The sequence below is a fragment of the Stegostoma tigrinum genome, chromosome 25 (genome assembly GCF_030684315.1).
Source record: "Stegostoma tigrinum isolate sSteTig4 chromosome 25, sSteTig4.hap1, whole genome shotgun sequence".
Lineage (NCBI taxonomy): Eukaryota > Metazoa > Chordata > Chondrichthyes > Orectolobiformes > Stegostomatidae > Stegostoma > Stegostoma tigrinum.
The window spans coordinates 336,713-360,362 of NC_081378.1; the positions used below are offsets into that span (position 1 = coordinate 336,713).

A 23,650-nucleotide genomic window follows, 5' to 3' on the forward strand; every position below is an offset into this window, starting at 1 on the left:
ACCACCAAAGACATTTTTCCATCCCTACCCTTGTCTGCTTTCTGGAACGACCACTCTCTCTGTGACTCCCTGGTCCACTCCACACTCCCGTCCAGCCCCACCACACCCGGCACTTTCCCCTGCAACCGCAGGAAGTGCTACACTTGCCCCCACACCTCCTCCCTCATCCCCACCCCAGGCCCCAAGATGACTTTCCATATTAAGCAGATGTTCACCTGCACATCTGCCAATGTGGTATACTGCATCCACTGTACCCGGTGTGGCTTCCTCTACATTGGGGAAACCAAGCAGAGGCTTGGAGACCGCTTTGCAGAACACCTATGCTCAGTTTGCAATAAACAGCTGCACCTCCCAGTCGCAAACCATTTTAACTCCCCCTCCCATTCCTCAGATGACATGTCCATCCTGGGCCTCCTGCACTGCCACAATGATGCCACCCGTAGGTTGCAGGAACAGCAACTCATATTCTGCTTAGGAACCCTGCAGCTCAATGGTATCAATGTGGATTTCACCAGTTTCAAAATATCCCCTCACCCCACTGCATCCCAAAACCAGCCCAGCTCATTCCTGCTTCCCTAACCTGTTCTTCCTCTTACCTATTCCCACCTCCCACCTCAAGCCACACCTCCATTTCCTACCTCCTAACCTCATGCCACTCCCTTGACCTGTCCGTCCTCCCCGGACTGACCTATTCCCTCACTACCTCACCACCCATACTTTCCTGTCCACTTATCTTCTCCTCTATCCATCTTCGGTCCACCTCCCCCCTCTCCCTATTTAATTAAGAATCCTGTCCCCATCCCCCTCTCTGATGAAGGGTCTAGGTCCGAAACGTCAGGTTTTGTGCTCCTAAGATGCTGCTTGGCCTGCTGTGTGCATCCAGCTCCATATTTTGTTATCTTAGATACAAAATTAACTTTGTTAAAGGTGGTAGAGGTAATTTGTAGAGGGGTGTTTCTTTGCCTGATGGTCTATGAGCCAGTGGTGTTCCACAATGATAAGTATTGTTTGTTTTATATAAATGATTTGAGTCAAAATGTAGGTGATCTGTTCAGTCAGTTTGCAGACAACTCAAACACTGTTGGAGCTGTGAATAGTGAGGAAGGTTGCCGAAGGATACAGCAGGTTATAAACCAGTTGAAAAGTTGGATGAGGAATTGGCAGATGGACTATAATCTGTACAAGTGTGATGCATTCCTTTTTTCGAAATCAAATGAAAGGGGAAAGTATACAGTAAATGGCTGGATTCTAAGCAGCATTGATATATAGAGGGATCTTGCAGGGTAAGTCCATAGCTCACTGGGAGTTGCAACACAAGTGAATGAGGTAGTAAAGAAGGAACTGAGGGATCAATAATAGGGAGCAGGGAAATAGCTGACAATTTAAACCAACATATTACATCAATTTTCAAGGTGGAGGACACTTCAAATATCCCAAAGACAATATATAAACAAGATGTTAATGGGAGGAAAGTTCTTGTAAAGGTCTTTATTATGAGAAGCAAAATATTTGACCAACTCATGGGACCAAACACTAACAAGTCACTGGGACCTGATGATCCACATCCAGGGAAGTGGCTGAAGAGGCAGATTGATCAGAATACTTCAGAACTCACTGGATACTTGAGAATTCCAGTGTTTTGGAGCATCACTAATTTGGTACACTTCTTCAGAAGCAGAGGCAGACAAGAATCGGATTTAAATGATTTGCAAAAGCAGTAAATAAGATGTGAGAAAATACTTATTCCCTTCGGAGTCGGGGTACGGGTAGTACTGCTTGGAAGCCGATGCCAGTTGCAGCATTTATATGGCTACTGGTGATGATTTAAACAGAAACAATGTGCAACTGTTACAGAGAAAAGGCAGGAGAACAACACAACATCATGTTGCTTGTTTGGAAAGCTAACACAGACATGATGGGCTGAATGATCTTCTTCTGTATGATTAACAGTTCTGTGATTTTCTGTTCCGAATAATCCAGCACATTCCAGACTTGTGCTTTGTTGCTGGTGGACAGTCTTTGGGAATTGGCATTTGCAGGTTGAGAAATCGGAGTTTTGACAAATTTTAACTGTCTGAACAAGTTCAGCAAATCTAAAATATACTGAGGGAGCGCTGCACTGTCAGAGAGTCAGTGTTTATAGAGAGCTATGTTCAGTATTGACTGTCTATTATTGGAAGAGATTCTAAACCATATCCATCTGTTCTTTTAGGCTGATATAAAGATTCCCCACCACTATTCTGAAGAAAAGTATGGAAGTTCCCTGTCAGTGTTCTGACCAATATTTATCCCATGGCCTTGTATCACTGACTTTCTCATGAGGAAATTCCTGGCCTGTGCTACACCTGATGACACCTCCTCTCAGATAACAAAGTGTAGAGCTGGATGCACACAGCAGGCCAAGTAGCATCTTAGGAGCTGCTTGGCCTGCTGTGTTCATCCAGCACTGCACTTTGTTATCTCGGATTCTCCAGCATGTGCAGTTCCCATTATCTCTGACACCTCCTCTCACCCACCGTCCTGCAAGAATGTGATCCCCTACTCTTAATTCCTCCAACTCCACTACATCTGCTCCCAAGCATCCCAGATGTCCTCATATTTCAAGGACTGCAACTTCCCCTCCACAGTGGTCAAAAACACCCTGGACCTCAATTCTTCCTTTTCCCGCACCACAGCCCTCACACTCCCTCCCCACAATAAAAACAAAGACAGAATTCCCGTGTATGACCCCATTAACCTCCAGATTCAACGCATCATTCTCTGCCATTTCCGCTACCTGCAATCTGACCTCATGACCAAGGATATATTTCCCTCCCCACCCTTATCTGCCTTCTGGAGGGACTGCTCTCTCCACGACTTGCTCATCAGCTCCACACTCCCCACTAGCCCAACCACCCCCAGGATATTTCCCTGTAACCGCAGGAAGTGCTACACCTGCCCCTACACTTCCCCCCTCACCTCCATCACAGGCCCCAAGAAAATCTTCCACATTGAACAGATGTTCACCTGCACATCTGCTAATGTGGTCTATTGTATCTGCTGTTCCCGATGTGGCCTCCTTGACATCGGGGAAACCAAGCGGAGGCTCAGAGACTGCTTTGTGGAGCACCTATGCTCAGTTCATGTCAAACGACTGCACGTCCCAGGCCTTCAGGTCTCCCTCCCACTCCCTGAACGACACACCCATCCTGGGCATCCTCCAGTGTCACAAGGATGCCACCCCCAAACTGGAGGAACAGCACCTCATATTCCACCTTGGAAGCCAATGGTTTCAATGTGGACTTTACTAGCCTCAAAATCTCCCCAACCCTGATATCCCAAGGCCAGCGCCCCTCCCCCCCATCCCCACATCATTGACCTATCCATATTCTCTCCCACCTATCCGCTCCTCCCTCCTCACTGATCAATCCCCACTACTACCTACCTATACTCAACTATACCAGCTTCTTCATCGCCTCCTTGATCTGTCCGTCTTCTCACTCAGCTATCTGCTTCACTATCTACCTGCTATCACTGCACACCCCCTCTCTACTTATCTCAGAGCCCTCTTCCCCTCCCAAATTTCTGAAGCAGGGTCCTGACCCAAAACGTCAGCTTTCCTGCTCCTCTGATGCTGCCCGGCCTGCTGTGTTCCTCCAACTCCACACATGTGTTATCTCTGACTCCAGCATCAGCAGTTCCTACTATCTCTCCAGCTGCTGTCGATTGACTTTTGGGGAATTATTCACAAATTTAAAAAATGACAGTCTAACACTGCAGTGCAACTGCACTTTCCTTTACAGTTTCCTTGTGAAATAAACAAAAAACTTATTTGTTTTGAAAGTCAGAATTGGCCTTTTGTTAATTTTGATTATTTTGTGGGAAAAAGGGAAATAATTCCAACAGCATAATAATTGTGTAAATAGAACTATCAATCCCATTGCAGTAGCATCGTTTAGCTGTGGGAAAGACATAATCGTGCTGGTTGTGATGAAAATAGGTCAGGTTACTTTGATCCTGTGTTACATTTCACCAGCATTCTCTTCACAATTCACTGAAATATCTGCAGCAGTTCTTGGTTTGTTCATCTTTCTCACTGTCATTCTGGAGTGAAATCTGGCCCTGATGCTTCGAGATTTTCAAAGGCATCAAATATCCCATAATAGTTTTCACAATGCTGTTCAAAATTATAATTCCAATGAAAATTTCTGGAATTTTCTTTGCTAACTACTGGCATAGATCAAATTACACACAATTATTTTTAACCTAAAATCTCTACATAGTTCATATGATAAATTGTGTCAAAACAGCAGAGGTGAGTAATGAATTAGTTATATTAATAAGTTTACATATATTCAACAAATGGAGGTAAGGTGATGGCCTAGTGGTATTATTGCTAGACTGTTAGTCTAGAGACCCAGATAACATTCTGTGGACCAGGGGTCGAATCCTGCCACAACAGATGGTGGAATTTGAATTCAATAATTATCTGAAATTAAGGAGACTAAAGATGACCATGAATCCATTGTCGATTTTTGGAAAAACCCATCTGGTTCACTATGTCCTTTACGGAAGGAAACTGCCATCCTCACCTGGTCTGGCCTACATGTGACTCCAAACCCACAGCAATGTGGTTGATTTTTAACTGCCCGCTGAGCAATTAGGGACAGGCAATAAATGCTGCCTAGTCAGCAACACCCTCATTCCGGGCATGAATAAAGAAGAAAAAATCTCTAATTAATTTTTAAGTCAACCTCTACAAAAGCAACCAGCAAATGAATTGTAAAATGGGAAAATGTGAAGTTGCTCTTTTGGAGGGGAGAACAAATGAGCAGGGTGTTCTTTAAACAGAGAAAAACTGCAGAAATCTGCAAAACAAAAAAATTGTTTTGGGTGACTTATGCATAAAACATAGAAAGCCAGCACACAAGTGCAGCAGGCAATCAGGAAGGCCTATGCAATGTTGGCCTTTATTTCAAAGGAGTTGGAGTATGTGTCATTTACTTGTGATATGAGTGGCGGTTGAGGACTGTAGTTCTGGGCATGATGAAATTTGTAAGGATGATGGGGGAATCTCATCGAAACGTACTGAATAATGACAGGCGTGTATAGATGGGATGTGGAGAAGATCTTTCCACTAGTAGGAGAAACTAAGAATTGAGGGCACAGTCTCAGAATGAAGGGACTACTCCTAGCACTGAGATGAGGAGGAATTTGTTCAGTCAGTTGATGGTAAGCTAGAGCATTGTGGAGGCCAAGTCACTGAATGTATTTAAGACTGAGGTGCATAGGTTCTTGATTAGTAAGGGGATCAAAAGTTACAGGAAAATTATTCTCCTGTGCTGATCTTTATCAAAGGCCTTTTGGAAATCCAAGCAGATCGCATCCACTAGTTCTCCTATGTCTAGCTTGCTCATCACCTCCTAAAACAATTCTAACAATTTTCAGGTATAACCTCTACTTGATAAAGTCTTACTGGCCCCATATCATTTAACAATGCACTTCCAAGTACTCTGTAATCTCATCCTTAAAAAAGGACTCTAAAATCTTACCAGCAACTGAGGCCAGGCTAACTGGCCTACAGTTTCCCATCTTCTGCCTCCCACTCTTCTTAAACAGGGGTGTTACATCAGCAATTTTCCAGTCCTCTGAGAGCCTCCCTGACTCCAGTGGCTCCTGAAAGATTACCAGCAACACCTCGGTAATCTGCTCAACTTTCTCCTTCAGAACTTTAGCAAACACTCACAGTCATAGAGTATTCCAACATGGATAGAGGCCCTTCAGCCCAAACTGGTCCATGCCGGCCATGGTGCCCACTCAGCTTGTTCCAATTGCCTGCCTTGGTCCATATCCCTCTAAACCCTTCCCATCCATCTACCTCTCCAAATTTTTTTTAAATGTTGCTATTGTACTCGCGCCAATCACTTTCTCAGGCAGCCCATTCCATATACTCATCACTCTCTGCATGAAGAGATTGCCCCTCAGGTCCTTCTCAAATCTTCTCCCCTCACCTGAAACCTACACTCTCTAGTTTTTAAATTCTCCACCCCTGGGAAAAAGACCATATGCATTCATTCTGTCTATACCCCTCATGATTTTAGACACATCAATAAGATCATCCCTCATTCTACTCTGCTCCAAGGAATAAAGTCCTATGCTGGCCAATCTCTCCCTGTAGCTCAGATCAACTAGTCCTGGCAATATCCTTGTAAATCTTCTTTGCACATTTTCTAATTTAATTATGTCTTCCCTGTTACAGGATGACCAAAACTGAACACAATATTCCAACTGCAGCCTCACCATTGAATTATACAAAGTTGTTAACATAACATCCCAAATCCCATGCTCAATGCCTTGACCGGTGAAAGCCAACATGCTAAATGCCTTCTTCACCACACTGTCCATCTGTGACGCCACTGTCAACAAATTTTGTACTTGTACTCCTACGTCCCTCTGTTCCACAACATTCCTTGGGACCTGACAATTTACCTTATAAGTCTTACCTTGGTTTGACTTTCCAAACTGCATTACCTCATACTTATCTGTGTTGAACTGCATTTGCTAATCCTCAGCTCCCTTCTCCATCTGCTCAAGGTCCCTCAGTAATTTTTAATAACATTCTTTGCTATCAACAATGCCTCCTAATTTTGTATCATCCGCAAACTTACTAAATATGCCTCATACATTCACATCCACATCATTTATGTAAGTAACAAGGATCCCAGCACCCAACCCCTGTAGCACATCACTAATCATAGACAACAGACATTAGGTGCTGGAGCAGGCCATTCGGCCCTTCCAGCCAGCACCACCATTCATTATGATCATGGCTGATCATCCACAATCAGTATCCTGTTCCTACCTTATCCCCATAACACTTGATTCCACTATCTTTAAGAGCTCTATCCATCTCTTTCTTGAAAGTATCCAGAGAATTGGCCTCCACTGCCTTCTGGGGCAGAGCATTCCATATATCCACCACTCTCTGGGTGAAGAAGTTTTTCCTCAACTCTGTTCTAAATGGCCTACCCCTTATTTTTAAACTGTGTCCTCTGGTTCTGGACTCACCCATCAGCAGAAACATGCTTCCTGCCTCCAGAGTGTCCAATCCCTTAATAATCTTACACGTCTCAATCAGATCCCCTCTCATCCTTCTAAACATAAGTGTATACAAGCTCAGTCGCTCCAATCTTTCAACATACGATAGTCCCGCCATTCCGGGAATTGACCTCGTAGGTCTCTAGTCTGAGAAACAACCTTTAACCATCACCCTCTGCTTCCTACTATCGAGCCAGTTTTGAATCCAATTAGCTAGGTCTCCCTGGATCACATGTGCCCTAACTTTCATGACTAGCCTGCCACGTGGGACCTTGTCAAAGGCCTTACTAAAGTCTACATAGGCAACATCCACTGCCCAAGCCTCATCTATCATCTCAGTTATATCTTCAAAAAACTCAAAGATTTGTCAGACATAAGTTCCCGCGCACAAATCCACGCTGACTAGCCAAATGTTGGTTGCTCCTGTCCCTCAGTTTCCTCTCCAATAACTTGGCTTGTCTTTGCTATTTTTCTTAAATAATGGAACAAAATAACCACCCTACAGTCTTCTGGAGCTCCACCAGTGGCTAAAGATGAAGCAACAATCTCTGCATGGGCCCCTGCAATTTCTTCCCTAACCTCCCACAACATCCGAGGATGGACTTGATCAGGCACAGGAGATTTATCCACCTTAATGCAATCTAAGTCTGCAAAGACCTCTTCTCTGGTAATGTGTGTGCAGTCCAAAACATGCCCACTGGGTTCAATTACTTCGTTAGCATCCATAATTCTCTCCTCAGTAAACTCCTTAAAAATCTCCCCCACACATGACTCCACATATAGATGGCCATGCTGATCTTTCAGGAGACATATTCCCTCCCTAGCCACCCTTTTACTCTTAATATAGCTACAGGATCTCTTGGGATTATCTTTAACTTTATCTGCCAGATCTAACTCATACCCCCTTTTTGCTCTTCTGATTTCCATCTTGAGTGTGCTCCTACACTTTTTATTGTCATCTAGGGATTCATTTGAGCTCAACAGCCTAAACTCAATGTATGCCTTCTTTTTCCTGACCAGCGACTCAATATCCCTCATCAGCCAGGGATCCCTATGCCTGCCAGCTTTTCCCCTCACCCAATCAGGGACATACTGTCCCTGGATTCTTGATATCACACTTTTAAAAGCCTCCTATTTGCTAGTCATTCCCTTTCCTTCAAATCGACTCGCCCAATTGATCTCTATTAGACCCTGCTTAATGGCCCCAAAATTGGTCCTGCTCCAGTTTAGCACCTTAACTTGTGGACCTGTCCTATCTTTTTCCACAACTATGTTATAACTGAGGGAGTTATAGTCACTGGCCACAAAGTGCTCTCTAACAGACGCTGCTGTCACTTGCCAGACTTTGTTTACTAATAGGAGGTCCAGTGTTGTACCGTTCCAAGTAAGGCCCTCCAGATATTAATATAGAAAATTTTTTTTTGAACAAATTCTACCCCGTCCAAGCCTTTTACACTCTGGTTGGCCCAGTGAATACGGAGAAAATCAAAGTCTCCAGCCAATACTACTCTGTTATTCATACACGTATCTGCAATCTCCCTACACATCTGCTCCTCTAGTACCCGCTGGCTATTTGGGGGCCTACAATACAGACCCAACAATGTGACCATCCCCTTCTTGTTCCTAATTTGTAACTATATGACCTCATTTTAGACCCCTTAAGAATATTGTCTCTAAGCACTGTTGTTATGTCCTCCCTTATCAAAAAGGCAACTCCCCATCCTCCCTTACTTGTATTTCTGTCACGCCTGTAGCTTCTGTATCCAGGAACAGTGGGCTGCCAGTCCTACCATTCTCTCAGCCCTGTTTCCATTATGGCTGTAATATCTCTGTCCCCAGAGACAACACATGCTCTGAGCTCATCTGCCTTACCAGTCAGGCCTCGTGCGTTGAAATAAATGCACTTTAAACCAGAACTCTTTTCCTTCCCTTTACCGTGCCCCTGGCTATCCTAAATAGTAAACTTAATCTCGATGGCTAATGTATATTCCCCTGACTTCTTGACGGCCCGTCTCTTATTCAGTCCCACCCTCCTGCCAAACTAGTTTAAACCCTCCCAGGTAACACTAGCAAATCTCCCCATGAGGATATTGGAATCCCTCTAGTTTAAAGTGCAACCTGTCCCTCTGGTACTGGTCACTTCTACTCCAGAAGAGATCTCTGAAAGCCTTGCCCCCTACGCCAGCTCCACAGCCATACATGTTCCTGAGATGCTGCTTGGCCTGCTGTGTTCACCCAGCCTCACATTTTATTATCTTGGAATTCTCCAGCATCTGCAGTTCCCATTATCTCTGATACATTCATCTGGCTTGTCTTTCTATTTCTATCCTCACTGATATTTCATCGGGTCCAGGTTATTTATCCATCTTCAGCCCTTTTAGTTTCCTGAGCACGTTCTCCATAGTGATGACCACTCCACTCACCTCTGCCCCCTGATTCTCTTGGCATTCTGATATGTATTGAGGCTGAGATGAGGAGGAATTTCTTTTCTCAGAGGGCTGAATGTCATTGAAACTCTATATCACAGAGAGTTTTGGGGGCAGAGTCCTTGTGTAAATTGAAGATTAACATACGGAGATTCTTGACCAGTCGGGGAATCAAGTGTTGTTGGAAAAGGGCAGGCAAGTATACTGAAGAGTGTCAGATCAGCTACGACCCTATTGAATGGTGGAGCAGGCTCCAGCAGCTGAACAGCCTACTCCTGTTGCTATTTCTTATGGTCTTATGATCTTACAATTAGGGGCATTTAATCAGCTTTTAGATAGGCATACAGATGATAGTATAAGGTAGGGATTGAGGTGAGATAGACCTTATGTTTAGGGTAAAAGTTCAGCACATTGTGGGCCGAAGGGCCTGTACTGTGCTGTACAATTTTATTTTTCTATGTTCTAATAAGGTGATATTGAGAAATCTATTCCCATACGGCATACAGCTCTGGTCACATTACCAAATGGATGTGGATGCTTTGGAAATGGTGCAGAGGAGGTTCGCCAGGATGTTGCCTGGTATGGAGGGTGCTAGCTATGAAGAGAGGTTGAGTAGATCAGGATTCTTTACATTAGAAAAATGGAGGTGGGGGGGGACCTGATTGAGGTCTACAAAAATCATGAGAGGTATAGACAGGGTGGATAGCAAGAAGCTCTTTCCCAGAGTGGGGGACTCAATTACTAGGGGTCATGATTTCAAGGTGAGAGGGGAAAAGTTCAAGGGAGATATGCGTGGAAAGTTCTTTACACAGAGGGTGGTGGGTGCCTGGGGCGCGCTGCCAGCGAAGGTGATAGAGACGGGCACGATAGCATCATTTAAGATGTATCTAAACAGATATATTGAATGGGCAGTGAGCAGAGGGATACAGATACTTGGAAAATAGGCAACAGGTTTAGATAGAGGTGATAATGAGAAGTGCAGATGCTGGAGAATCCGAGATAACAAAGTGTGAAGCTGAATGAACACAGCAGGCCAAGCAGCATCTCAGGAGCACAAAAGCTTTTGTGCTCCTGAGATGCTGCTTGGCCTGCTGTGTTCATCCAGCTTCACACTTTGTTATCTAGGTTTAGATAGAGGATCTGGATTGGTGCAGGCTTGGAAGGTCAAAGGGCCTGTTCCTGTGTTGTAATTTTCTTTGTTCTTTGTTGATTCAGGTTTGGAGACACTTTGGTTCCTGCAGAGTTCTATAAAAATGTTGATGTTGCAGATCATGAACTGGCAGTCTTCCCTTTCAGTCACATAAGATCTCCCTCATTTTTTGGTCTTCCTTTGTCAAATATTATTCCACGATCATAAGCTTATAAGCAGATCTCTACCTTCCAAATATCTAATCCTCTCATCGTTCAGCTCACTGGGGATAAATTGTAATATTCTGCATTCCCCTCTGACGAAGTGAGCTGCTTTGTTCAGTCCTGTTCCTTATTACTTTGCTGTACAAAAGTAGATCTCAAACTCCTGTGCTACCAATATACAACTGCCATGCATGGAATTGGTGAAAATACCCTGCCCAAACAGAGGATTGGGTAACAGAAAGCAGAGGTAAATTAAACTTTCTCAGGTTGGCAGGCTATGATGAACATGTTACTGCAAAGATCAGTGTCTGGGCTCAGCTTTTCACAACCAATATCAATGATTTGGATGTGGAGTTCAGTTGTAATATTTCCAACAGTACAATATATAAAACTCGCTGAGAATATCAGTTGTGAGGAGGACGGAAAGAGGCTTCAAGAGAATTTAGACAGGCTGAGTGGGTGGGCATGAGTGTGGCAAATGGAATACAACGTAAATATATTTGAGATCATTCACTTTTAGACAAGGAGTGAAGGTGCAGAGTATTTCTTAAAATTATAAGAGATTAGAAAGTATTGATATCCAAAGGGGCCGAGTTTTCCTTGTTTTTATTGCTTGAAATTAGCATGCGCATGCAGCAAAAATTCAGAACGCAAATTAAGATTAGCATTTATGGGAAGGGATTTACGTACAGGAGCAAAGAAGTCTTGTTTCAATTGTACTGAATATTGACGAGATTGAACCTGGAGTAATCTAGGCAATTCTAAGTCTCCTTGGCTGAGGATGTCTACACAAGCTATACAGCAAACGCAGCAGGGATTCATCAGACTGATTCCTGGGACAGTGAGACTGTCTGATATGGAGAGGTTCAGGATACTAAACCTGAATGCTCTAGAATTCAGAAGAATAAGACGCAATCTCAAAGATACATACAAAATACTTAAAGAGGTACAGCAGGTGCAGAAAGGATCATTTTCCATGACATTTGGATTTATAACTGGAGGGGACAGTTTCAGAATAAAAGGCAAGCAGTTTAGGGCTGAGATGAAGAGGGGTTTCTTCACTCAGAGTGATTAATCTTTGGAATTCTCCACTCCAGAAGTCAATGGACACTCAACGATTAAGTAAATTCAGGACAGAGGTGATTTGGGTTTCTAGTTGTGAACGACATCAACGTATATGGGGATAGCATGGGAACATAGCACTGGAATAGACAGTTATGAAGGAGAATAGAGGAGCAGGATTGATGTGCTGAATGGCCTCCTCTTGCTCCTATGTATTTCCCAATTCCTCAAACAATACAGACTACCAACACTCTACACACATTCTTACAGACATTATAAAATTTGAAAGATTATAGATTATATTTATGGTAAATGCTAAATAAGACTTGATGATCTATCAGTTGCATTATTTTTTGTGTGATTTACATAACAAAGAGTATCTTAGTGGAAGGAGAATGGGATGGCTATCTACCAGCTTCTGAAATATGAGTCTGAAGCCATTGCAGGCCAACTATGTTAAATCTCTAGATTGAAAGTGTCCCGCACGAAATAAGCATGGCCACTTTTACTTTTCACCATGGCTCCTACAATGTCAGAAGTCATACCTAATAATAATTTTAAAAAAGTAAAATTAAGACAAAATTCATCACGGTCCAAGTGCCGTTAACCGAACTGTGATGAATTTTGACTTAAATTTTTTTTATTATTAGGCATGACTTTTGACATTGATATAGGAGCCATGGTGTGTGGCTTATAAAACTTTTCACAATATTTGTCATGTAAAATTACACATGACAATAAATTTCTATTCTTGTTCTTGTTTTAAGATCTGTTTGTGCTTCAAATTTCACATTTTCATCTACCCCAATAACACCTGATTCCCTGCCTAACAAGAACATATCTACTTCCACCTTAAAAAAAAATTCCCTTCTGAGGCATAGAGCTTCAAAGTCGCAAACTTTTCTGAGAATAAAATAATCTCCTCATCTTTGTCCTAAAGGGAAGATCTCATTTTTTTAAAAACAGTATCCATTAGTGAATAACATCTACCTACAAGTGGAAACATCCTTTCCACGTCCACCCTATCAAAACCATTCAGGATCTGAACACTAAAATCAAGTCATCTCTTACTCTTCCATACTCCAGTGGAGATAAGACCAGTAAGGCCAATCTGAACAACCTTTCCTCATAAGACAACCCACTCATTTCAGGCATCAATCTAGTAAACCTCTTCTGAAATAACTCCTTTGCATTTACACCCTTCCTTAAATAAGGAGAGCTAAATTACACCTCGTACTCAATCAGTGTCACACTTACTTTGAAAAGCAATTCTTACCCTGTCTTTGGAGCAGCATCCAGGAAATTCAACAAGTGTTGAATACTGCACATCAAAAATCTGAACTGTTCTGTTGAAAGGTCAACAACATAAAATAATGACCCTTTCTCTCTCTGCTTAGACGCTCATTAAGTTGCTGAGTGTTTCATATGTTTTTTCCCCCATCTAAGCTATATTACTTCTGATATGAGCACTTCGTGTCTACATTTGATGTTAGAGTAATCCAATTCCACTTTCCAATGCCTATATATCTTTGGTAAACATGATATTATAGAAAACAGAGATAATAGGAACTGCGGATGCTGGAGAATCTGAGATAACAAAGTGTGGAGCTGGATGAACACAGCAGGCCAAGCAACATCTTAGGAGCAGGAAAACTGAAGTTTCGGGCCTCGACCCTTCTTCAGAAAACATAGATTTGTTTTAAAATTAAATTCTTGGACTGAGTTGATAAAAGGCATCTGTAAATAAAATGTTACAGAAATAAAAACCATCTGGATGAAAAAAAATGATGACAAAGTTACAAATTATGTGATTATTGCTAAGTGATGATCAATAACTGTGATTGTGTTTTTACAGCCATGAGCAGCCTCTTTGCACTTCAAAATTCTATTTCACTATCACTAACATTATCAGATGTTGGGGCAAATGAGTTTGAGAGAGAAGCAAAGATATTGCTTTGGTATGACACTTATCAAATGTCACTGGAACTATTCCTACAACACAGACACTTGGGTATCAACCTGCAGGGTGTGAATAGGTGTAAATTTGTAGATTATTGTGATGTTATACTGTACAGGACCAATTCAGGGAACAGCAATATTCAAGGAAATGCAAAGACTGAATTATTTACCAGATGCATTCAGAAGAACACTTACTACAGAAAATGCAAATTAACACATCATAGTCATCAAATACTGCAGCACCCTGAAACAGTGGGACACAGTTCGATTCCCTGGCCACCACACTGCTCTCAAGCTCAGTTGTTTGAGAAATACTAACAACAGATGGAAGAAAACTAGAGGCCAATTCTACAGTTTGCTGAAGGCTGGTAATGAAGTCTTCACCACAATCTCTCACTTTAGAAGGGATTAACATCTTGGTATAGTAACTGAGGAAAAATCTGAGGCTTGCAAAAATCCAAAAACTGAAAGCTTTACTTTCTTGGTCAGCAGTTATAATATTAAACAAAGGGATCCATAAAACATAAACAGAGGTGATACAAATTGTCTGTGATGTGTAGTTTTCAGTAGCCATAACTGGACTTAACATATTAACACCCGTGAGTGTCACTGATCATTTGGCAATACTCTATGTATATACAGAAAGGTGAAGATGGAGAAGAAATTATACAGTTAAATAAAGCTCCAAAGAGTTTAATGTATCTGATTAAGAGATTGAGGATTATTTTAATTAATGAAGAAACAATATCATTGGGAATTACAAGAAGGCCCTTGTAAAATATCAGAACACATACTACAGCCATAAAGCACAGAAAGAATCAATATATCAAACTGCAAGGAAAGCATTGCTATTAGCCACTGAGTTTTGCATAGCTCCAAGCTATTCAAAGAGGGCCTGAATCAATAAACAAAAACTGAAGTTGCAGGAAAAGCTCTGCAAGCCTAGAAGCATCTGTGAAGAAAAATCAAAGTTAACGTTTCTGGTCTGATGATCCTTCCTCAGAACTCAATTGGATCAATTACTGGTTTAAAAATGGTTTTAAAAGTGCCCATTCTAAGTAGCTAAATGTAGTGATAGTATTTTATTTCTGGTCCATTATAATAACTGAGTCATAAAGTATAGAAACAAGTCCTTCAACTCAACATGCCTATGCCAACCAAGAACACAAAAATACACTAAAGTTCACTTACCTGCACTTGTTTGATAACCGACTATTCTCCTCCATTTTAAAAAATCATCCAGATGCCTCTTAAATGTTGTGAAATTACCTGCATCCACCACCATCTCAGGCAGCATATTCTGTATTTCTACCACCCTCTGGGTGAACAATATTTTCCTTCTATCTCATCTAAACCACGTGCTCCTCAACTTAAACTTATGTTCTTTGGTCTTAGATATGTCTGCCATGTGGAAGAGATTCTCACAACATATTCTGTCTATGCCTCTCGTAATTTTGTATTCCTCAACTTCAAGAAAAAGAAACTCAGCCTATCCAGTCTCTTCTCATAACTGAGTCTTTTCACCCCAATGTTCCAAAATATTTGTTTTCAAGTGACACTACAGGTAGTTGTGTACATTGAATACTTTAATAATATTGAATAATGACAATGGTATTGAAGCCAGTGCATAAAAGTTGTTGTTATATGTACTTATCAATTGCAAAATCTTAAATAGGTCTCATAACAAAGAAAAAGACAAGACATGGGGTGCAACACTAAAATACAGGACAGAATGGGCTCTTGTAAATGGTGCCTGGGGGACATGGAAAGGATACAACTGTTGATGTCAGTGGTGAATGAAGATTAGCTGTATGGTGCAGCCACGGCCTGTGATAAACAGTGCATATCAACAGCCTGGCAAATGATACCACTGATAGGACCATTATAAGGCTCCCTGGTGCCTCTCAAAGTCAATGAATAGCAGGGTAGCTTCAGTTCATGCTCCAGGGGTTGCCACTGGTCTCATTGGACTGTAGTAACAACACTTAAATCAACCTCCACTAACTGGACATCCATTGGCCCTACTCCACCATTCAATATTATCATAGCCGGTCTTCCATTGAACCCTTAAAGTGTGTCAACAGGCCATTCAGCCCAATGAGTCCACACCCACCCTCTAAAGTGTATCCCACCCTGACCCTTCCCCATCCCCCTATCCTATCCCTGTAACACTGCATTTCCCATGGCTAACACACTGAACCTACATATCTCTGAACACTGTGGGTAATTTAGCACTGTCAATCCACCTAACATGCAGATCTTTGGATTGTGGGAGGGAACCGGAACACCTAGCAGAAATCTACACAGACACAGGGAGAACATACAAAGTCGACACAGTCACCAGAGGGTGGGATTGAACCCGAGTCCCTAGCGCTGTGAGGCAGCGGTGCTAACCACCGAGTCACTGTGCAGCTTTGGTCTTGGATTTCAAATCCACTTTCCTGCTCACTCTCATATCTCTGTATTCCCTGAGTGATCACAGATCTGTGCCAGATTTTGCAGAATATCTTGTACTCTTTAGATCTCTGCAGTCAGAACTGGGAATAGGGATTGCACATAGTTGAGTCAATGACATATTTCCCAGGACAGACCTGAGCAGGGAATGTTGTTCCTGGATTCCACATACACCAGTGTTAGCCATCTCAATGGACCTTTTACATAGGGTCTGACAATCTATGGCATTCAAAACCTGCACAGAAAATCTACAATCTCACGAAATGTTCTCAGATTATTCAACCATGCATTCTATCAGAGCCTATATTGGAATTAAATCTGTCCAAGTGTCAAACCATGCTACCTTACGCAGTGTGGGGTTTGAAACTGTCCAGCCTGAGCCAACAATGGGGTGGAATACCGCAATGAATCTTCCCCTCACTTGGCTGAAGACACAATGCAGTGGGTTTGAAATGTAAATAGGAGATTTACAACTGGATCACAATCAGTTACTACTGGTCAATAAAACCGAGTCACATGACTATTTTTTAAAAATGGAAGTGACAGCCAGGAGATTTAAATCAGAGTGTGCTGAGATTTGAATGGGATCACGTTATTTTGCAGAACGCCTAGCTGCCTGATACAGAGGGGTTTGGTCCTGGTGCCTCAGGCCAGGTCAAGTCAAGTGGACTGCCTCATGGGTCACAAAGCGCCAGAGAGAGGGTCCACATGGGGAGCAGTGTCCCACTCTGTCCCCTGCTCCTTCCCGGTGCTTCAGGGACCGAGCCGTGTTCTCAGGAGGAGCCGCACGGTGGGGCAGTGTTTGGGGCTGGGGGCAATTGCTGCCCGGAGTCTGTCCTCTACGGGCTTTATATCCACCAGCAAACCCCCAACACAACCCCTGGAACCTTTTTTCTTCCCGCAACACCAACCGCCCCACCTCCCCAAACACACATACACACACAGGTCCCGCTGCTACGGCCTCGGTTTGGGTAAAGGCTGGGGTAAGATGTGGCGGTGAGGTTGGAGCCTACATCTTACCCTCCCACTGCTCAGGAGAGCACTCGCCATTTTAGCTGTAACAGCAGTGGCTTGTCAGAGGCAGTGTGTCACTGAGCGAGCATCTGTGTTTTGGTGCATGTGTATGTGTCTGTATTTGTGTGTTTGTGTGTGTGTGTGTGTGTGTGTGTGTGTGTGTGTGTGTGTGTGAGAGAGAGAGAGGGTGTATAAGTGAGTGGGTGTGTATGTGAGAGAGAGGGTGTATAAGTGAGTGGGTGTGTGTGAGAGAGAGGGTGTATAAGTGAGTGTGAGTGGGTGTGTGAGAGAGGGTGTATAAGTGAGTGGGTGGGTGAGAGAGAGAGGGTGGGTGTGAGAGAGAGGGTGTATAAGTGAGTGGATGTGGGTGTGGGTGTGTGAGAGAGGGTGTATAAGTGAGTGGGTGTGTGTGAGAGAGAAGGTGGATAAGTGAGTGTCTGTGTCAGACGGGGGGGTTGAATATCAGTGAGTGTCTGTCTGTCGGAGGGAGGGTGTGAGGGAGGGAGGGAGGGAGGGTGGGAGGGTGTGAGGGAGGGAGGGAGGGTGTGAGGGAGGGTGTGAGGGAGGGAGGGAGGGAGGGTGTGAGGGAGGGAGGGTGAGAGGGAGGGTGTGAGGGAGTGAGTGAGGGAGTGAGTGAGTGAGTGAGGGTGTGAGGGAGTGAGGGAGTGAGGGTGTGAGGGAGGGTGTGAGGGAGGTTGTGAGGGAGGGAGGGACGGTGTGAGGGAGGGAGGGAGGATGTGAGGGAGGGAGGGTGTGAGGGAGGGAGGGTGGGTGGGAGGGAGTGTGTGAGGGTGTGAGGGTGGGAGGGAGTGAAGGAGGGAGTGAGGGAGGGTGGGAGGGAGTGAAGGAGGGAGGGAGGGTGTGAGGGAGGGAGGGAGGGTGGGTGGGAGGGAGGGAGAGAGGGTGGGTGGGTGTGAGGGAGGGAGGGAAGTAGGGAGTGAGGGTGGGAGGGAGGGTGGGAAGGAGGGAGAGTGGGAGGGAGGGAGGGAGGGAGGGTGGGAGGGTGGGTGGGTGTGAGGGAGGGAGGGAAGTTGGGAGTGAGGGTGGGAGGGAGGGTGGGAAGGAGGGTGTGAGGGTATATGTGTGTGCGCACGCTCCTGACCCCGGAGGCCGCGCTTCCGTTACCGGCAGCCGCTGACCATTTGGCGGTGGGCAGTGACCCCCTGTGGGAGAGCCAGCAGCGTGGTGCCCGGGACTTACCTCGCTCAGGTGGGGGTTGGGGTTGAAGCCACACTGACCACACACCAGCAGCTGGCACTGAGTGCACTGGTTACACTGGCCGGTGCCCGAGCTGCCCACTATTTCCGCGCTGTTACAGATCGGGCACACGCTTTTCTTGGGGACCGGAGCTATCCGTGGTACTGAATATTGCTGCTGCCGCCGCCCGCCGGCCTCCTTCTCCTCCGCTTTCACAAACTGCTGCGAGCTCGATTTCACAGGCCCCCGGGCTGCAGGCTCCGCTCCACGGGCTGCCTTCTGCTTTCGGGCCGCCTCGTCGCTCTCGGGTTTCGAGTCGAAGAGGCTGAATTTGTTGACGACCGAGGAGACAGCGCTCAGAGGGTTCCCCTCCGACAAGAAACTGGGCATCATCTTGGCCTCGGTGCCTTGTGCCCAAAGCTCAGTGTCCGGCCTGGGGTCTGGCAGGGAGCTGGTGGATACGCTCCTCCACCTCAAAGCTCTCTCTGGGATCCCATCGTCCGGAGCCGCCGGCTGATCGGCTTCAGCGGCAGCACCTGGCTCCGGCTTCCTGCAACAAGGAAAAAAATACAGAGACCGGAGCGAGAGACAATCCGCCCCAAACCACCCGCGGCCCGCCCCGAATCACACCCCCCACCCTCCACACCGCCCAAACCACACCCCCACCCCGCCCCAACACACACACACACACACACACCAGGGCAGGGATCGACCACACCGCTCCCTTTTAGACACAACTCTCCCCGATTCATTGATCCCACTCACTGACAATTGAATGTGGTAAAATTACCGCAAAAAAAAACAGAATCAAATATTTTCCGCCCGAGCCACTCTCCGGGAGAACCCCAGACCCTGGCAGTGGCCCCGGCTCAAGGTTTTGAATTGGGGGTGAGGTGTGGTGGAGATGAGAATACGGAAAGGAACCTGCTGTCGGCTCCAAACACGGCTACAGTCAGTAGCAGCTGCCCTCCCCCATCGCTGAGACGCAGCTTCGCAGCCGAGGCTCGGGGGTGGTGGGGGGAATTAGACTAGCGTTTGGGTGGGGTGTCTGGAGGCTGAGAGGGGTCACACTGGCCTGTGGGGGGAGGAGAGTGCCAGACTGGTTTGTGGAGTCGGGAGTGGGGGAATAAGGGAGCGTCAGAAGGGCCTATGGAGGGGTATTGAGGGAGGGTCAGACTGGCCTATGGTGTCGGGGGGGGTTTGAGGGGGTGTCAGACTGGCCTATGGGGGGGGGGGGTTGAGGGAGTGTCAGACTGGCTTATGGGGGGTATTGAAGGAATGTGAGACTGCCCTGTGGGGGGTTTGAGGAAGGGTCAGACTGGCCTACGGTGGGGCAGGGGTTTGAGGGAGGGTCAGACTGGCCTTTGGTGGGGGGGGGGTTATTGAGGGAGGGTCAGACTGGCGTATGGTGGGGTGAATGAGGGAGTGTCAGACTGGCCTATGTTTTGGGGGGGGGGAAAGTGTGGCAGACTGACCTGGGGGTGGGGTTGGAGACAGGCCTATGGTCGGGGGGAGAGTGTGGCAGACTGGTCGCTGGTGGTTGGGGTGGAGAGTGGCAGACTGGCAGACTGACCTGTGGTGGGGGGAGGGGGCAGAGTGGCAGACTGACCTGTGGTGGGGGGAGGAGGCAGACTGGCAGACTGACCGATGGTGGCGTGGTGGTGGCGTGGTGGTGGTGTGGTGGGGTGGTGGTGTGGTGGGGTGGTGGGGTGGTGGTGGGGTGGTGGGGTGGTGGTGGGGAGGTGGGGGGTGGTGGGGTGGTGGTTGGGTGGTGGGGTGGGGTGGTGGGGGTGTGGTGTGGTGGGGTGGTGTGGTGGGGGTGTTGTGGGGTGGTGGTGTGGTGGGGTGGTGTGGTGGGGGTGTGATGGGGTGGGGTGGGGTGGTGGTGGGGTGGTGTGGTGGGGTGGGTGGTGGGGTGGTGTGGTGGGGTGGGGCAGAGTGGCAGACTAGCCTGTGGGGTGGGGTGGGGCAGACAGTGGCAGACTGGCCTGTGGTGGGGGGAGGGGGGGGAGTGGCCTGTGGTGGGGGGAGGGGGGGGAGAGTGGCAGACTGGCCTGTGGTGGGGGGAGGGGGAAGGGAGAGTGGCAGACTGGCCTGTTGTGGGGGGAGGGGGGGGAAGTGGCAGACTGGCCTGTGGTGGGGGGAGTGGCAGACTGGCCTGTGGTTGGGGGAGGTGGGTGGGGAGTGGCAGACTGACCTGTGGTGAAGGGAGGTGGGGGAGAGTGAGGTGGGGGAGAGTGGGGTGGGGTGGGGGAGAGTGGGGGAGAGTGGGGTGTGGCAGACGGTGGCAGACTGGCCTGTGGTGGGGGGAGGGGGGGGAGAGTGGCAGACTGACCTGTGGTGGGGGGAGGGGGGGAGAGTGAGACTGGCCTGTGGTGGGGGGGGAGGTGGGGGAGAGTGGGGTGGGGCAGACAGTGGCAGACTGGCCTGTGGTGGGGGGAGGGGGGAGGGAGAGTGGCAGACTGACCTGTGGTGGGGGGAGGGGGGAGAGTGGCAGACTGGCCTGTGGTGGGGGGAGGGTGGCAGACTCACCTGTGGAGCGGGGAGGGTGGAGGGGGAAGGGAGAGTGGCAGACTGACCTGTGGTGGGGGGAGAGTGGCAGACCGACCTGTGGTGGGGGAGGTGGGGGGAGAGTGGCAGACTGGCCTGTGGTGGGGGGGTGGTGGGGGGAGTGGCAGATTGACCTGTGGTGGGGGGTGGGTGGGGGGAGTGGCAGATTTGCCTGTGGTCGGGGGGAGGTGGGGGAGAGTGGCAGACTGACCTGTGGTGGGGGTCGGGGGGAGAGTGGCAGACTGACCTGTGGTGGGGGAGGGGGGGGAGAGTGGCAGACTGACCTGTGGTGGGGGGAGGGTGGCAGACTCACCTGTGGAGCAGTGGGGGGGGGGGAGAAGAGTGGCAGACTGACCTGTGGTGGGGGAGGGGGGGGGGAAGAGTGGCAGACTGACCTGTGGTGGGGGAGGGGGGGGGAAGAGTGGCAGACTGACCTGTGGTGGGGGGGAGTGGCAGACTAGCCGGTGGTGGGGGGACGTGGGGAGAGTGGCAGATTGACCTGTGGTGGGGGGTGGGTGGGGGGAGTGGCAGATTTGCCTGTGGTCGGGGGGAGGTGGGGGAGAGTGGCAGACTGACCTGTGGTGGGGGTCGGGGGGAGAGTGGCAGACTGACCTGTGGTGGGGGAGGGGGGGGGAGAGTGGCAGACTGACCTGTGGTGGGGGGAGGGTGGCAGACTCACCTGTGGAGCAGTGGGGGGGGGGAGAAGAGTGGCAGACTGACCTGTGGTGGGGGAGGGGGGGGGAAGAGTGGCAGACTGACCTGTGGTGGGGGAGGGGGGGGGAAGAGTGGCAGACTGACCTGTGGTGGGGGGGAGTGGCAGACTAGCCGGTGGTGGGGGGACGTGGGGAGAGTGGCAGATTGACCTGTGGTGGGGGGAGGGGGGGGGAAGTGGCAGACTGACCTGTGGTGGGGGGGAGTGGCAGACTGACCTGTGGTGGGGGGAGGGGGGGGGAGAGTGGCAGACTGGCCGGTGGGGTGGGGAGGGGCAGATTGCCTCGGGGCGGGGGTGTTGGTCAGACTCTGTGTTGTAGCCACCTGATCCCCTCCCATTGCTACCAGCCCCCAGCTTTCCCCTCCCCCACGGGGAGATGCTGCAGCAGGTGAACAGTGTATCATCGCAGCCCATTCCTAGACAGGGGCCGGAGACATACGGCCCGTCCCCCTCCGTCTAGCCGGCCACTGACCACTCGGTCCCTCCCCCGCCGCACCATCGACCAGTGACCACTCGGTCCGTCGCCCTCCACCCCGTCGGCAGGTGACCACTCGGCCCGTCTCCCACCGCCCTGCCGGCCAGTGACTACTCGATCCGTCGCCCGCCACCCCCCAGCCAGTGACCACTCGGCCCTTTGCCCTCCGCCCCGCCGGCCTGTGAACGTGCCTGTGTGCCGCCCCCTGGGCGCTGGCCATGAGCGCGGCGATCTGCCTCCTCTGGTCCGGGCTCAGGCGGCTCAGATCGGGATCGGTTCCTGCAGGAAGCTGGAGCTGTGCTCCTACTGGCCCCGTTCCCCCAGCCTCCACACTCGTCTCGTTGCCCATGCTTTGTTGTTGTCAAGCTCTGTCTTGCTTATTATTTCACGTTTTATGTTGCAAATGCGATGACTGTTCTTCCATTTTGAGCACATCATGTCTCTCCCTCTGTCTCTCTCACTCACTTCCCATTTTTCTAATGTCTCCTGGATCCTCGGACTGCAAACACACGCATGCCCAGAGCAGCTGCTGCCCCTTGGCTCCCGCTGTGGGCACTGCTAGGGGCTAACTTCACCCCAGACACCAGCCCAACCCCCTCCCCTCAGCACAGTGCCTGGGTAGTGATCATTTACGAGGAGACTGTCGTGAAATATTTTTATTGATCAGAAACACACATTGCTGCCACAGAATGACAACACAGAAGTGTAGCATTCGGCCCATCTTGCCCGTACCGTTTCTGTCCAATTCTTAGTCAGTTCACCTCCCAGCACGCCCGCCGTGCTTTCCCATAATACTGCACTTTCCCAGGAGTATCCAATTCCCTTTGGAAAGCCACAATGGTAACTGCATCTACTGTACTCTCCGGCAGTGTGTTCCAAATCACAAACATAGAGTTACAGAGTTTTTAACAGCCTGAGAAACAGGCCCTTCGGTCTATCATGTCTGTGCTGTTAAGCAGACATCCATCTAACCTAATCTTATTTACCAGTACATCCTACCATGGCCTTGTGCACTATACAATTGAAATACTCTTGAGTTTTTAAACGTGTTGCAGGTTCCCACGTCACACCCTTTTACGCAGTGAGTTCCAGATTTCCACCAACCCTTCAGGTGAAAAAATAGCCTCAAATCCCTTTGAAACATAGAACACAGAACATTACAGCACAGTACAGGCCCTTCAGCCCTCGATGTTATGCCGACCTGTCAGACCGATCTCAAGCCCATCTAACCTACACTATTCCATGTACGTCCATATGCTTATCCAATGACGACTTAAATGTACCTAAAGTTGGTGAATCTACTACCGTTGCAGGCAAAGCATTCCATTCCCTTACTACTCTCTGAAACCTCCAAATCCTCGCCTTAAAACT

At 47.8% G+C, this 23,650-nt stretch overlaps 1 protein-coding gene across 1 annotated transcript in view; it reads right to left on the reverse strand.

The window, feature by feature from the left end:
• The window catches only part of pcloa (piccolo presynaptic cytomatrix protein a), a gene marked incomplete at its 3' end in the record, with an annotated part of 351,224 nt that extends 332,142 nt beyond the window's left edge, over nt 1-19,082 (reverse strand). Inside the window, exon 1 of the mRNA XM_059654808.1 lies at nt 18,546-19,082. Coding sequence (XP_059510791.1) covers nt 18,546-18,935 — 390 coding nt within the window. The remainder of the gene's footprint in view (nt 1-18,545) is intronic.
• Between the last annotated feature and the right edge of the window lie 4,568 nt (nt 19,083-23,650).